The following is a 17029-nucleotide window of genomic DNA, read 5'->3' as shown; positions in this document are numbered from 1 at the left end:
TTTCATGAATTGTTTAAGTTCTTCTTTGATTTCCTGGTTGACCCAAACATTCTTGAGCAGGACAGTCTTTAGCTTCCCAGTGTTTTAATTTCTTCCAAACTTGTTCTTGTGATGGAGTTCCAGTTTCAAAGTACTGTGGTCTGAGAATATGCAGGGGAAAATCTCAGTCTTTTGGTATCAGTTGAGACCTGATTGGTGACCCAGTATATGGTCTATTCTGGAGAAAGTTCCATGTGCACTCGAGAAGAGTGAGTATTCTATTGTTTCAGAGTGGAATGCTCTGTATATATCTGTGAGGTCCATCTGGTCCAGTGTGTCATTCAAAGCTCTTGTTTCTTTGTTGATTTTCTGCTTAGATGATCTGTCTCTTGCTGAGATGGAATATTGAGATCTCCTACTATTAACATATTATTGTCAATATATCTCTTTACCTTGGTTAACAATTGGCTTATGTAGTTGGCTGCTCCCAAGTTGCAGGCACAGATATTTACAGCTGTTAGATCTCCTGGTTGGATAGACCCTTTAAGAATAATATAGTGTCCTTCTGTATCTCTAACCACAGTCTTTAGCTTAAAATCTAATTTGTCTGATATGAGAATTGCTACCCCAGTTTTCCTTTGAGGTCTGTTGGAATGAAAGATGGTTCTTCATCCCTTCACCTTCAGTCTGGAAGTATCTATAAGTTCTTTAGAATCTTTTGTAGAGTCTTTCTTTTGTAGAGACTTTTTTAGCATCTTTCGTAGACAGCATGTGGATGGGTCCTGTCTTATTATCCAGTCTGCAACCCTGTACCATTTTATGGGAGCATTAGTCCATTCATGTTGAGTGATTATTGAAAGACATGATTTTATTGTCATCATGTTGCCTGTGAAGTTCTTATTTCTATAGATTGTCTCCATAAATTTCTCTTTTATATCACTCTTGGGGTCTTTCTCCTTTTATAGAACCCCTCTGAATATTTCTTGCAGGGATGGCTCAGTGGCCACATATTCTTTCAGTTTTTGCTGTTCTTGGAAACTCTTTAGCTTTCCATCATTCGAAATAACAGCCTAACCAGAAAAAGTATTCTTGGCTCCATGTTCTTCTCATTTAGTATGCTGAATGTGTCTTGACATCCCTTTCTGGCTTACCAGGTCTCTGTGGACAAGTCTCACATTATTCTGATGTTCCTCCCTCTGTATGAAAGGAATCTCCCTCCTTGATCTTGGGGGTTCCTCTCTTCCTCTAGGACACGAATGCTTGTTTCATTCCCCAGAACAGGGAAATTCTCAGCTATGATTTGCTCAAATATATATTCTAGTCTTCTCTCTCTCCCTCCACCCTCCCACCAAATATTATCACACAGAATATGTGTTGCCACAATACCTGGCATTCCTAACCTTTCTCTCAGGAAATGAAAATGAGGTTTCCATATTATATGTTCATATCCTCATGATTTCCTACACTTAAAGAATGTGAAATTGAGACTGAGGTCAAATGTGACATCAACGGTCTGTCTCTACCCCCACTGTGAAACTATGTCCTTTCCCAACCTGTTCCATGATGCTGGAAAACCCACGACTGAAAGGAAGTCCTCTGATAGATGGTTTGATTCTTCCTACTGTACTATAACATAAAGGCAAAAACAATTTAAAATCCATTAGGTGTTAAAGGTAAAAACAATTTAAAATTGGCTTTCAGGGCTCAGTCATCGTGTCCACTGACAGATTTCATATCATGAGTAAAGAAATCTCCATATTGATGCAAACCCTCCCAGAGCCTGGAAAGAAAAGGTGAGATGAATAAAATGTTAAGATATCTGCCATGTCTTCTCAACTCTAAAGATGCTCATTTAGGGGTATAGTATGTATATATTATATATTACGTATATTATGGGGGGAGGAGGCTCTGGCCAGGAGAAGGGCAGGAAAGAAGGAAGAGCCAAGTCGTGAGAGGAAGGTGAGGCATTTTCAGCCCCCCTGTAAGTCTAGTTGCAACAGGTGCCTTGTGTACATCGTGCTTGGCAGTAGAGGGAGGGGAGCAGGAACCACCTAAATGACACAGGCCCCGTCCTTCTACATGCTCTCCATAGTGAACAGAGAGGAGAAGGTGAAAATAATAAGACAAAGACTCCAGCCACTCCCTCAGCCTCCAGAATGCCCACAGCTTGGGAAGGGCTTGAGGACCCCAGAGCACCAGACCTGGTGATTTTACTCTGCCTCTGCTGAATTATGATTGATTAGTCTAGGTCCCAGCTGCTAGTCAATCAGAAGCTCATCCCTAGACGCAAATAATGTCACTCTAACTCCTGGCTATAGCAATTGGAGTTGGGGTGAGGGGGCCACTCCTCCTTCAGATATGGTGAGGTCAATAATAACCCCTTACCTGTTCCTAACATGTTTGAGGTGCCCAACACTTAAGCAACTTCCCCTTTGTTAACTCTTTTGATCCTCAAAGCAGAAAAGGAAAATGGGGTAGATGCGATTAGCAACCCAGGTCCAGGGTTCCAGAGGCAGTGATAGTTACTCACAGATAGAGGAGGACCAGGCTGGTAGCCAAGAGAAGCCAGGTTTCCATGGAAAAGCTTGGGATCAGGTCCATGGCCACTTTTCCTCTGTGAATTCTCTCTGCTTCCGTTCAGCAGTGTGTGTTAGTCCTTGCTGGCTTGTAGGTGCGGAGCTTCCCCTCTCACCAGCGGTGATTCAGTGAGGCTGGAATGTATATACTGAAAAGGGGGCAGGGCTGGAGCAACAGCCAGTAGTGTGGCCACCTGAGCTCCACCCACAGGTGCTCCCCAGCCATGAGTGCTGACAAAGCATCCTGGACACTCCAAGTCTGACCTTCTGAGAGTTCATACCTTGTGAGAAATCAATAAACAACTCAGTGTTATCAGTTATCTCAAAGGTTACAGAAACTCATTAAAGTCACTGTCCTTGGGGGCGCCTGGGTGGCTCAGTGGGTTAAGGCCTCTGCCTTTGGCCCAGGTCATGATCCCAGGGTCCTGGAATCGAGCCCCGCATCGGGCTCTCTGCTCAGCAGGGAGCCTGCTTCCTCCTCTCTCTGACTGCCTCTCTGCCTACTTGTGATCTCTGTCTGTCAAACAAATAAATTTAAAAAAAAGTCACTGTCCTTAGATTTCTAACCTGTCCTTGTCGGCATGGCTCCTTGAACCTCTAAATACTTGAAACCCTTCAAACAAGAATGGATAGATCTACACCTCTTTACTGATGTAGTACTCTGTGCCTAGAAATGCCCCTTACACCCTCCACAAGGATCCTCCTCATCCTTTAAACCCATCTCCATAGAATCCCCTCTGTTAGAGTCTTTCCTCCTCAGCATCTTTGAACAGATATAACCACTTCATCCTCTGGGAAATTTCTGTCCCCCAGTCCCACTTCTATTATTACCTTTTCTACCTTCCAGGCCCTGGACATCTATTAGCCTTACAGAGAGCTTCTCAAGGGCACAGTCTGTGTACTCATCAACATTATGAACCTAGTTCCCCTCGAAGCACTATAAGCTCAGGGGACAACCAGAAAGGTTGGTGGAGTTGAGTTGGTAGAGGTGAAATTACTGGGCTCCCTGTGTCCTTGCCTGTGGGTCTTTGGTGACCAGGCGACATTCCTAATGGGAAAGATCTGAGACATAGTCTGGAAGTTATACCAGCTCATTATCATAAGTGTGACCCATGTTCTTTGTCTACAAGGCCTGAGAAACTGTGGATTATGTGGTATACCTATGGAATCCAGGGGACAATGGAGCCCTACAAATAGATAGTTAATGGCTCTTAGTGACTTGGCTGGATAAACATCTGCCTTTGGCTCAGGTTGTGGTCCTGGAGTCCTGGAATTTAACCCCACATCAGGTTCCCTGCTCGACAGGGAGTCTGCTTCTCTCTCTCCCTCTGTCTGCTGCTCCGTCTACCCATTCTAGTGCTCACTCTCTCTCAAGTAAATAAGATCTTTTAAAAAATTAAGAAATAACTGAGAGAAATTTTGAATAGCAACAAAGGACAGACATAGAAAGCTGGAAGATGATCCCCAGGTAAAGGAAGAGAGAGAGAGAGTCCCAGGAATTCTGAAATATTTCTTCCCCCTTTTGGTACCTTCACTGGGCACCATTCCATGAGGTCATGCTATTATCCCTATTTACAGATACAGAAACTGAGACTTACTGACTGCGTTGGGTTTCCAACAGCCACTGATAACAAGAACATAGTGTAAATAATTAAACTTGAAGAGAAACTGAAATGTCTGTGCTCTGAAATATCAGTATTCAGTGCTTTCCTTTCCCCAATAAGGGTCACTCCAGGAAATAGCGTGACCTAGGCTGCACCTAGGTCCCTAACCTCGTGGTGACCCACACAGCAGCTTCCCTGGGGGTCTTCCAGAACAGTTCTTACTCCATCTCATCTTAGCAGGGAAGACACAAGCTATTCAGGATTGCAGTAAGGGTATTCTTGGGTGGGATCTCCCTCCCTATCCTCCCCAGCAGAGAGGTACACAGAACACACAAACTAGGGAGATTCCTGTCATCTGATAATCTAGACATGTTACTTCTCTCACCTAAACACAAAGCCTTTCTATTTTTTTAAGACTTTGTTTATTTATTTGAGAGATAAATAGATAATGAGAGAGAGAGCATAAGAGGATAGAGGTCAGCAGAAGAAGCAGACTCCCTGCTGAGCATGGAGCCCCACATGGGACTCAATCGCAGCACTCCAAGATCATGATCTGAGCTGAAGGCAGTCGCTTAACCAGCTGAGCCACTCAGGCGACCAACACCAAGCCTTTCTTTTCTTTTTTTTTTTTTTTAAAGATTTTATTTATTTATTTATTTGACAGAGAGAGAGCGATCACAAGTAGGCAGAGAGGCGGGCAGAGAGAGAGGGGAAAGCAGGCTCCCTGCTGAGCAGAGAGCCTGATGCGGGGCTCGATCCCAGGACCCTGGGACCATGACCTGAGCCGAAGGCAGAGGCTTTAACCCACTGAGCCACCCAGGCGCCCCCCAAGCCTTTCTTATTTTACTTGAAAATCAGGCATCTGTGGAAACTAATGTGGTTTCATCCTTCTCCAAAATGCATATTCAGTTATGATGATTGCATAACTAAGTCTAATCTGAGCATCCACCTGCCTTTGTCACCTCACCACCTGCCCCAGCTGGATGGATCTATCCCAACAGTGATAGGCTAGTTTTTGCTGGGGGCTGATATGCAACCAGCACCAACCCAGTGCAAATGGCCTTGTCTGCAAGGGGATAGCAGAGGCTTGATCTTTGCACCCCACCCTTCCCAAGAAGGGAACGCCTGACATGAGGAAACTTGCATCCTCAGAGTTGTACAGAAGGTATGAAGGAAGACACCATGTGTCAGAAGAACACCCCACACACCCCATGGCTCTCATCTACTCTGTCCTGCACTATACTCATCATGTACTTTCCATTCTCTGCTCTAATGTGTGGGGTAGAAATATAACTAAGACTCAGACATGATTCCGGATGAAAATAGAAGAATCTAATAGATAGCTATGTACAGCCAAAGAAAAGGAACTATGCATCCTCCTCAATAGTGGAAGATTCATCTGCTTTCTCAGTCTTCCTAGATATTCGTCAAAACTGAATCAACTACCATTCAGGGAAGACGTAGGCTCAGATATCAGTGTAGATGGACAGGTTGTCAGAACGTCAGTGATGCGACAAGCCCTGGCTGTCTAATAGTCCCATCCCTTTGTATCATGAGCCCATATGGCGCCTCTTCTCAGAAGCTGGGCCTGATTTCTACTAGCCAAGAAAACTGCTCATGGTAGAGGAGCCAGTGTTGTTCTGGAATTATTTGTGCATTACATTCAAATTTCACAGGTCACAATCTCAAGTATACAAAAATGAAAGCAAGATTATGTGTCTGTTCCTAAGCAATCAAGCTCCCATTCTTTTCAGTAAGGCCAAACTTGATCTTGCCATTTCTGGATAACCAGATGGTATCTAAGTGTTGTTGGCTGGGCCTTGACACTGGTGTGGCAGTGGTGAGGTAAGTGACAGGTCCGTGGACATTCCTGCCATTGGAGGAAGTGTGCTCCTCTCCCACTGTCATTCAGGATTGCTTGGGTTCTATACCTGCTGCATTCAGTCCATGGGCCAAGCACTAAATATTAAAAAGTCAACATCCTTGCCTTATGAACTTGACACTCTAAAGAGATGAGAGACACTAAACAAATAACCACACAACTATCAAGTTATAAATCAAAACCTGCCGTAACGTAATGGTATTTGGTTTATCTGTTGACTTTGCCCAGCCAGATACCTGACCCACAGAGGCCCTTTAGAAAGATTCACTGAATCCGAACTCAGAAACAGTTCAACTGGTGGCTGAGACAGGACAAGAGTTTTTAGAGTAACCCCAAATGATGCAATGCCATTTCTTGTAGTAGGAGGAGAAGACATGAGTTCAAGTTTTAAATGAAACATAACTCAAAAGGTGAGAGTTCACTGGATGTGGACTATTGACCTTTTTCCTTATCGATTATGTGTAAATGGCTTTTTTTTTTCCACGTGAGGATGAGGATCCACTGAGGACATAAATGTTTAGAAACTTCATTTCCTGGATTCTAATTGGAGCCTGCAGTGTCTGTCTAGCTGTGTAAACACAGGACAAAGAGCAAGACAACCACACCTCACTTTTCCCCACCTCTGTAGGATCTAAAGAAACTCTAGGATGAGAACCCATTTGTCCTCCTTTCCTAGTGGGCAGACTTTTTCTCTAAACAGATCCATAAGCATAAGGCCTTGTGGGTCAAGCAAACTTAAACTACAAAAGCACCAAACAGTAGGAGTAAGGACAACTCATTCTCTCTTTACCAACACAGTGTTTGAGAAAATTCAGTTGGACTCCCAGGCAGGACTAGGACCAGAGAAGAGAGTGACATTTTCCATTTAAGGGCAAAATTGCCAAATTATCAGTAATTATACAAATAACACACTTGATTTGAACACATTGTCTTAAAAAATAAATATTAATGCAAAGAAATCAAGGAGGGAAATGGTAAGATTCCATCCTTTTGGTGTGTGGTTGTGTATCTATACCACTTCTTCTTTATCCATTCATCTACTGATGGACATCTGAGCTTGCATGGAACTAGAGGGTGTTATGCTAAGCAAAATAAGTCCATCAGAGAAAGGGGATTATCATACAGTTTCATTCATATGTGGACTTTAAGAAACAAAACAGAGGATTGTAGGGGAAGGGAGGGAAAAATAAAATAAGACAAAATTAGGAGAGGAGACAAATGCTTAGAGACTCTTAACCATAGGAAACCAACTGAGGGTTGCTGGAGGGGAGGTGGGTCAGGGATGGGGTCACTGGGTGGTGAGTATTAAGGAAGGTACTTGATGTAATCAGTAATGGGTATTATATGCAACTGACAAATAACTGACCTATTTATCTGGAACTAAAAATAATAAATAAATAAAAATAAGTCAATCAATGTGGGTTTTTTAAAGATTTTATTTATTTATTTGACAGACAGAGATCACAAGTAAGCAGAGAGGCAGGCAGAGAGAGAGGAAGAGAAGCAGGCTCCCTGCTGAGCAGAGAGCCCAGTGCAGGGCTCAATCCCAGGACCTTGGGATCATGACCTGAGCCCAAGGCAGTGGCTTTAACCCATTGAGCCACCCAGGTGCTCCAATCAATGTGGTTTTAATTTGAATCTCCCTGATGGCCAGTGATGATGAACATTTTTTGATGTGTCTGATAGCCATTTGTATGTCTTCATTAGAAAAGTGTCTGTTCGTATCTTCTGCCCATTTTTTGACATGATTGTCTGTTCTGTGTGTGTTGAGTTTGAGGAGTTCTTTATAGATCCTGGATATCAACCTTTTGTCTGTACTGTCATTTGCAAATATTTTCTCCCATTCCGTGGGTTGCCTCTTTGTTTTCTTGACTATTTCCTTTGCTGTGCAGGAGCTTTGGATCTTGAGGAAGTCCCAAAAGTTGATCTTCGCTTTTGTTTCCTTTGCCTTTGGAGACATATCTTGAAAGAAGTTGCTGTGGCTGATATGGAAGAGGTTACTGCCTATGTTCTCCTCTAGGATTCTGATGGATTCCTGTCTCACGTTGAAGTCTTTTATCCATTTTGACTTTATCTTTGTGTATGGTGTAAGAGAATGGTCGAGTTTCATTCTTCTACATGTAGCTGTCCAGTTTTCCCAGCACCATTTATTGAAGAGACTGTCTTTTTTCCACTGTAAATTTTTTCCTGTTTTGTCGAAGATTATTTGCCCATAGAGTTGAGGGTCCATATCTGGGCTCTCTACTCTGTTCCACTGGTCTATGTGTCTGTTTTTATGTCAGTACCATGCTGTCTTGGTGATCACAGCCTTGTAGTAAAGCTTGAAATCAGGTAACGTGATGCCGCCAGTTATATTTTTGTTTTTCAACATTTCCTTAGAGATTCGGGGGTCTCTTCTGATTCCATACAAATTTTAGGATTATTTGCTCCAGCTCTTTGAAAAATACTGGTGGAATTTTTTTTAATTTATTTTTTTAATTAAATTTTTTTATTTTCAGCATAACAGTATTCACTATTTTTTCACCACACCCAGTGCTCCATGCAATCCGTGCCCTTTATAATACCCACCACCTGGTACCCCAACCTCCCACCCCCCCGCTACTTCAAACCGCTCAGATTGTTTTTCAGAGTCCATAGCCTCTCATGGTTCACCTCCCCTTCCAATTTCCCCCAAACTCCCTTCTCCTCTCTAACTCCCCATATCCTCCATGCTATTTGTTATACTCCACAAATAAGTGAAACCATAAGATAATTGACTCTCTCTGCTTGACTGATTTCACTCTGCATAATCTCTTCCAGTCCCGTCCATGTTGCTACAAAAGTTGGGTATTCATCCTTTTTGATGGAGGCATAATGAATTTTGATCGGAATGGCATTAAAAGTATAGATTGCTCTAGGCAGTAGAGACATTTTAACAATGTTTATTCTTCTGACCCAAAAGCATGGAATGGTCTTCCATCTTTTTGTGTCTTCTTCAATTTCTTTCATGAGTGTTCTGTAGTTCCTCGAGTACAGATTCCTTATCTCTTGTTTAGGTTTATTCCCAGGTATCTTATGGTTCTTGGTGCTATAGTAAATGGAATCGATTCTCTAATTTTCCTTTCTGTATTTTCATTGTTAGTGTATAAGAAAGCCACTGATTTCTGTACATTGACTTGACAGGGATGGAGCCCAAATGTCCAAATGAACGTGGTCTCTAGAGGACTGAGGCTAATACAGCTACGAAAGTAAAGGTCAACATTGATTATGAGCTCACTGCATGCTCCATGATCTGTGTTCCAAAGACCTCATACACATCATCTGGTTTCATCATCACGTCAGATAGGCACTGGTATTCTGCCCCTATTTTACACAATCTGAGGTACTAAGTACCAAGGCAGGAAGGTGTTAACTAATTAACTCCAGGTTACCCGTAAAAGTGTCTATAGAGGAGGAGGGTACCAGAATCCAGTCACTGGGCAACATACTCATCCCCAGTTGCTGGCAGTATTCACTCTTATGAGCTCAAACTGCCCCTTTCTCTGGAGAATTGCCCTTGGCCAAACTGAATCCACTTCACCAAGGAGTTCTTGCCTTCTGGGGGCAGGAGGGAAGTCTATGACCCACTGATGGGGTACAAAATACCAGTGACTGCTTCACAGTGATATCAACTCTGTAATATAATTTTGACTTCAGAGCTCTCCATGTCCTGCCCTACCTAGCTCCCCTCAATCCTTTCTCCTGAGAGCACTGCCTTAGTAGACCATTTGTTCTAGAACCCCCACCTCAGGCTCTACTTTTAGGGACCTGACCTGAGATAATGACAAAGCCCAGGCTAACTTGTGTATAGTGGCATTCAGCTAAGGGGCACACAGGTGCTGAAATGTGGCCCAAACCTTGTGGGCCCAGCTATGCAAAGGGGGTATCTTTTCTTCATTTACCCAAGGCCACTGATTGGTCTAGACTCAGCCCTGGACTGAGCTGGGATTCAAACCCCAGGAGCTCCAGCCTCAGAGTTCCCCATCTCTCAATCACTGTGTGTATTAAATAATACAAGTCAGACAACAACAAAGAACGGAGAGAAATGTGTAGTCTCAAGCTGTTTTGGTGACCCTCTCCTCCTGAAAACAATCATAGCCTTCCAGAAGAGTCTCTTCCAAGAACTATGTTCCTGATACATCTCAGAGTAATTGCTGACATGGTATTTCATAATCCCCTGTAATCTATGAAAGTCAGGAATTGGAAGCTGACAATTTTGCAAATAACAGTCAGATCTTTCAATTTCCCTAACAGCCCCATAATGCCCTTCATAGCAGAAGGACACTGCTCACACACTGAAGTTACATATCACCCCTGTTTAGTCTCTTTTGTTCAGTCTGGAACATTTCCTTACTTTGCCTCTGGTTTTGGTGGGGGAAAAAATCCAGCAAGCAAGTTGAACATCTAATCGGCTTTGTTAAGCAATTCATGCACCGACACCATCCCACCTGCCAACTCGACAGATGCTCCCAGGATGTGTACAAATGCAGGGCTTTCTAGGGAGGAGAGTGGGGCAGGAAGAGAACAAAGGGAAAAGGAAGCATTGCTTCAGGACAGGACACCTTCATTCTGGGGGATGGACTTGCAGGGTTTCTATCCTGCAGATGACTCACTAGTACACATCAGGAAATTTCAGACAGACTCTTGAAAGGTTCCCTCCCTGGGATAGGTTGATCCACAGTTGTTTGTTGTGAGGTGGAGTTGGGGGCCAGTGACTCCAATCCTGGCTTGTGCTTTCTTTTGTATTGCTTTTTTATTGCTTTCAGGGCCATTACATTGTAGAAGATTATACACCAGTTACAAATTAGGGGTAGATATTCCTTTATTCAGGTCTGTCTCACAATTTGGGGGATTTCTTTTCAGGTTTGCCTCCTTGGCAAGTATATCCAAGAGGGGATGCTGGGTTCCTCTCACAGTAACCTCTCCGGTGATGCTCCATCCCTTCCTCCTGTTCCTGAAGATGCTCACTGGTCTGCTGGGTCTCTGCTCTGTGGGCCGCTCTTTCTTCAGGAACTCATGGGTGTCTGAGCTGTAGTACTTTGAAACTGTGTGTGTCCTCATCGATTGTAATCTGTTCCTACATTTCTGTCCACCTGTGTGTACTCAAGAGTCCAGTTTTATTCAATGGGCTATAATCTCTTCCTATCGTTAGTTATCATGATGCCCAAATCATGCCTGAGGGGTGGATGAGACCCTGCATGTTTGCTCTGTGTCCTATGGACATGTCCCCATGATTGTGGAGCACAAGATGCTCCTGACTCATCATGTTCTCTCCCAGTCTGGAATCAGCCATTTCTCTGAAAAGCCCTAGTTCCCTTCAGTGGAAAATGACATTTGTGAGCCATGATCTGGGCAGTAGGTATGCTCTTTGCCCTTACCACGTGACTGTTTCTAATAACTGTCCATGGAGAGAGGTAGGGGATATGTGTTCTGGCACACACACAGACACACACACACATTTCTATTTCTCTACCAATCTATCATCTATCCATGGGAAAGCACAACATTACATTGACACACTCACTTCCCGTCTCTGAATACACTTCATTTGGTTTCATTTGGCTTTCTCCCTTTCCAAATCAGTGTCTCCCTTCTCCAACAGTGAGAAAGTCCTGACACCATTTAGTGGTAATATATTTACTTATTTGATCAATCCCCCATTATGTAACTAACCCTCACTCTATCCCTTAACACTCATGTATCACCCCCACCATGCTACTTGGGTTCTCCATACTGTACTTGGGCTCCAAGGTCTCCTTCAGACCAACCCTTTGTGTGGGCACCCCTCTCATCTAGCTTGGGCTCCCACACCCATGCCAGCTTCCTTTTCCAAGTGTACACCCTCCCCACCCCACTCAGTCACTAACTTAGAGTCACTGTGACTCTATTCTTTGCCTTTGACCCCCAGTGTGGGGCTGCCCACCTGGATTTGCCCCACCAATGGCATTAGGACTGAATTATCCATAAAGGAAAGGCAAAGGAAGAGGCCAGGAAAGGACATAGAAGGGGCTGGAGGGGAGGGGAGAAATAGGAAGAATTCTATGCAGCAACTCATACAAACTGAAATGGACAAATGCTTTTAGCCTTCCTGCCAAGTCAACCGGCCAATCAACCACATCTGATTCAACGTTCATTCCGTCAGGACAGTTGTGAGCTGAGGCTAGAACACAAAGAGAAAGCATGTCCTCTGCCTACCAGAACATCATAGCAGATGAGATGAAAACTAATCATATAATACTAAGTGCCTCAATCGAGAGTTAGAAAAAACATGTGCTCCAAAACCTGTAGAATTCAATTGCGAATAGACTTTCTAACCAATGGGCAGTCACAATGGATTTACTCTCACTTATCTTAATATACCACATTGGAGTTATGAATGAGCTCCACCCACCCAGCGACTATAATGATCAAAACATTCAGTCACTGGCTCTCACTCATCGTTCTATGGATCCCCCTTTAATGTGCACAAATCTATCAGTTCAGAGTTTTGAAAGTGATGTTGATTGACTTGCTCAGTGTGATATTTAATGTAGCATGTTCAAAATAAGACATGTGATAGAAATATTACTACCATAGTGTGACAATAAGTCTTATTTTCATTAAAGTAGGCTGATAAAATTATTGAGAAAGTTTTATTCTTGATCACTTTCATTCTTGATCAAAAGAAGACATGTGATAGAAATATTACTACCATAGTCATGACAATAAGTCTTATTTTCATTAAAGTAGGCTGATAAAATTATTGAGAAAGTTTTATTCTTGATCATAACAGATGGTACTAACTGGGAGTAGTCTGTGTGAACCAGACAGGCTGAGTCGACATCTCTGGCACTTACTGGTCACCTCCTTCCCTCTCCACAATACAGAATGCTCTACACAGACACCAAAAAGGCTAAATGAAGCTATGGAAGCCCTAGTCATCTGTCACAGGCTGTAGATGCAGGCCATCTTCATTTCTGGGTTTTACTCACAAAGGAAATTGAGGTCTCTGGTGATCTGGGATACAGCTTCTTGAAGAACAAAGGGGAGGTCCATAGGGAAAGTCAGGCTCCACTCACACTGCCATCTCTTGGCTCAACCTTGAGAACAATGGGTTTTTCTGGTTGAATTAACCCTTGAACATTTAATTTCATGGGGATCTGCAACAGTTAAACAAGCATATGAGAACCAACAAATGAAATCCCATGAACAGAAGCAAAGAAGGCAAGATACATGAAGGACAATGATGCATTACAAACATATAAAAACTATTATTAGATTTATCTATCTCTGATTCTTTAAAAGTTATCTATAAGCTGTCAAGACTGGAGCATGAAAGCATTCATCCATCACTCATTCAACAGATCATCTATTGTTACTCTGTACCAGGCTGGAGACAGATTCATGTTGGCTGGTGTTCTTCTTTTATTTAAATTTTAAGGAAAGAGGATGAGTCTTTTAAAATTAAAACATATTCTTAGCCATTATGGCAAACAATTTTGAAAAGTATCTGAGTTAATTTTTTATATGTTGACTCCTGAGTGTTTATTCCACATTTTTTTGTATGGACATATACACTGCTAAACACGCTCTCTCATTGAAACATCCATTCATGATGACCGATTGGGATGGGAAAGAAGCACAGCCTGGCTGAGCCAGGCTTGAAGAAGGTGGAGCCACGTACACAGGATTGCCTGGACCGTGGGAGTCCTTCACATCAGGCAGACATGCTTCACATCAGATTCTCAGCCTTGCTTGCCCTTGAGAATCACGGGGGTACCTTTAAAGCCACACTCTGGGTGAATTAGATTAGGGTTTCTGAAATGACCTGGGCATCAGGATGTTTCACAAACTCACTGGTTCCCACATACAATGAGGGTTTGAGAACCTTGGTCACCAGAGTGTCTATAAGTTGTGTCTATAAGTCTATAGGTGTCTATAAGTCTGTAAGTTGTGGTGGAGAAGAGCATTGTTCAAAAGTCACATCGTGGTTGTCACTGCAAGTCATGGCTGTGCACAACTTGGTTCCTTCCCTTCAGTGAACTTAAAAGAAATTTAAAATATTGCTCAAGGTCATCAGTCTGTGTATAATGATGTCACATGAACTGTACTGACCATGTGACCCTTATGGTTGGGTGGTCATGAACAACAGATATGGCACTCAGGAACGGAAGGGCCCTTGAATATCACAGAAGTCTTCAAATAGATTCTCTGGCTGATAGAACAAATTACTAGGCATGAATGAGTACACACACACACAGCTCTATTCCATATCCCTTAGTTTAAAAAAAATACAATAAAACATTCTTTTTACAGAAAGTGCTCTCTCTGACCTGTGTTTCTTTACAAGGTTTGAAGGAGAAGTTCTGCAGGACTCTGACAAGGGCAAGTTTCATGTTCATGATCGCAAACCTCATCCCAATGCAGTTTCGGGGTCCAGTTCCAAAAGGCAGATATGTATAAGGATTTATGCTGTCCTTTTTCTTCTTGCTGAACCTGGTTCCACAATACAAGTTGGAAACAGGTTAGGAAACATAAAAACCACAAGAGGTATATATTTGGGGTCCTCAACCAGGGGTACATAGGAAATTTGATGGGCTGGTTACAGAAGTCCTGCTACACTACTCTGTGACAATTATAAGCTACAGGCTGTTGTATACCCCTTCCTCTATGGGGGCATTCAGTCTTGTTGAAGAGATGGGAGGAATGCTTTTGAAAAGATTTATCTTAAACACTAGAATTATATTCAGGGTAGTGAGATGTTCACCAGCTGAAAGGCAAGCAAGAAATGAACCTGATTGAAAGAAATGTAGGATCTGCCTCCACTGACTGATGTTGGTCATATATCCATGGAAAAAGGAAGCAGGACAAATGCCTCCCATGGTTTACATTGTTGTTTTTTCCCTTTACCTCCTTACCCTCCTGCTAGGACCACCCCAACCAATATTCAGATGATTTACCTAAGCATGTGATATGACTCCACTATAATCATATTCACAGTTATGAATAATCACTCTAATTACTGAATTTTGGTCTATCTGTCCCACAAAGCTATAAACGCCTTAAAGGTTAGACCTACAATTTATTCAAAATTTATTCCTCCGTATTTATATCAATGAAAAGTGATAATGGCATTGTGGTGAGGTACTATTTAAAACTCACTATATTATAGAGAAGATAATAGAATATTAACCGATGATATGCCTTTAATGTAATACGGAAAACAGATAAGGAATTATAACAGTGCATGGATGGGGAAGCTGACATGGGTTAGTGTTTGTTGGGCAGGTGATGGGCACATATAGATTCATGTAAAGTATTTCATAGACTTGTGTCTATACAATATGCTTGTGCATGTATCAAAATTCTCCACAATAGGGGCACCTGGGTTGGTCAGTTGGTTAAGCATCTGCCTTCAGCCCAGGTCATAATCCCAGGGTCCTGGGATCAAGCCCTATGTTGGGCTCCCTGCTCAGTGGGGAGCCTGCTTCTCCCTCTCCCTCTGCCCCTTCCCCCACTTGTGCTCGTTCTCCCTCTCTCTCATGCAAATAAATAAAATCTTAAAAAAGATTTTAAATCTTTTTTGTAAAAAAAAAGATTTTATTTATTTATTGGACTGAGAAAGAGGCACAATGAGAAAGGGAACACAAGCAGGGGGAGTGAGAGAGGGAGAAGCAGGCTTCTCGCTGAGCAGGGAGTCCAATCTGAGGCTCGATCCCAGGACCCTAAGATCATGACCCAAGCTGAAGGCAGCTCTTACTGACTGAGCCACCCAGGTGCCCATCAAATAAATAAAATCTTTAACAAAATTATCCATAATAGGCATTTTTAATACATGGATTGCATACTGCCTGGTCCAGTCCCTGACACACACAGATAAGCATTTCCTGTTGTGACTGAATGAATCACAGACAAGTATCAGGAGTCCTCCCTGGTTTCCATTAGAGAAGCTACAGGAGAGGGAACTGCTGAGCTTCTGGGAACCAGCAGGTCTCCTGGTACACAAAACAGATGACTTGGTCATTTTGAGATCTTTCAGCAAGTAAGTGTAGATGCATTGCTAGCACTAGGGACGCCATGCAACAGGACAAAGGCTCTGCCATCAAGGAGCTTAGAGGCCAGAGCTAAACATCTAAATCCCTAAAACGTTCATCCAAATTTTGCTCACCAATACAAAAAACAGGAAAGCATGGACTGTAGCAGAATTCAAGGTGGGTATTATAGAGGGCACGGATTGCATGAAGCACTGGGTGTGGTGCAAAAAATAATGAATACTGTTATGCTGAAAATAAATTTAAAAAAAAAAGAATTCAAGCTGCACCCAAACCCAGACTCTGCTCTGAATCATCAGAAGAGAAAGCTCAAACCCCTCCAAGGAGGATGGCTCAGACAGCTAGAGAGCAGATGAGCTTGCTCTGGATGAACCCCAGATGCTGAGAGAGGTGGAAGCTGGCACAGGACCACAGCCATTGGCACAGGCCTGTGTGCCTATGCCCTCCTGAGGATGTTCCTCCTGTCAGGGACATGAACTCTCAGCTCCACAGCTGCTGCTCTCCCACTACAGCTAGCAGAAACGGTGGCCCAGGGTTGCAAATATGGAATGTGAGATGGTGAGGAGTAAATTCAGACAGCTAGAGGAAGCAGAAAAACTTAAAGGAAAAAAAGCCCCTTTGTCTTAAAAAGGATAACGATAATGTATACTATGATATATGCATAATCACAAACACAAATATGTTTTTTATAGCTTACTGTCACATTAAGTAAGTAATTAAAAAAATATAATATCATTGTATACAGGGACCATATCTTTTTTTAATCAATTAATTTATTTATTTTCCGTGTCACAGAATTCATTGTTTATGCACCACACCCAGTGCTCCATGCAATCCGTGCCCTCCATAATACCCACGACCTGACTCCCCCAACCTCCCAACCACCGCCCCTTCAAAACCTTCAGATTGTTTTTCAGGGTTCATAGTCTCTCATGGTTC

At 42.8% G+C, this 17029-nt stretch overlaps 2 protein-coding genes across 6 annotated transcripts in view; both read right to left on the bottom strand.

Annotated features, from left to right (window-relative positions):
* The window catches only part of LOC116581214 (cytochrome P450 3A12-like), a 56344-nt gene extending 53493 nt beyond the window's left edge, over positions 1-2851 (bottom strand). The window contains exon 1 of the mRNA XM_032328302.1: positions 2510-2851. Coding sequence (XP_032184193.1) covers positions 2510-2580 — 71 coding nt within the window. The 5' untranslated portion in view covers positions 2581-2851. The remainder of the gene's footprint in view (positions 1-2509) is intronic.
* Positions 2852-12674: 9823 nt separating this feature from the next.
* Positions 12675-17029, bottom strand: part of LOC116581213 (cytochrome P450 3A12) — a 42102-nt gene continuing 37747 nt past the window's right edge. For all 5 annotated transcript variants that reach the window (XM_032328298.1, XM_032328300.1, XM_032328297.1 and 2 more), the window contains 2 exons: positions 14372-14534; positions 12675-13198 (listed from right to left, as the gene is read on the bottom strand). In XM_032328298.1, the coding sequence (XP_032184189.1) occupies positions 13103-13198; positions 14372-14534 (259 nt within the window). In that variant the 3' untranslated portion in view covers positions 12675-13102. The remainder of the gene's footprint in view (positions 13199-14371; positions 14535-17029) is intronic.

The sequence above is a fragment of the Mustela erminea genome, chromosome 20 (assembly GCF_009829155.1).
Source record: "Mustela erminea isolate mMusErm1 chromosome 20, mMusErm1.Pri, whole genome shotgun sequence".
Taxonomy (NCBI): Eukaryota; Metazoa; Chordata; class Mammalia; order Carnivora; family Mustelidae; genus Mustela; species Mustela erminea.
This window is presented reverse-complemented; position numbering and strand designations above follow the sequence as displayed.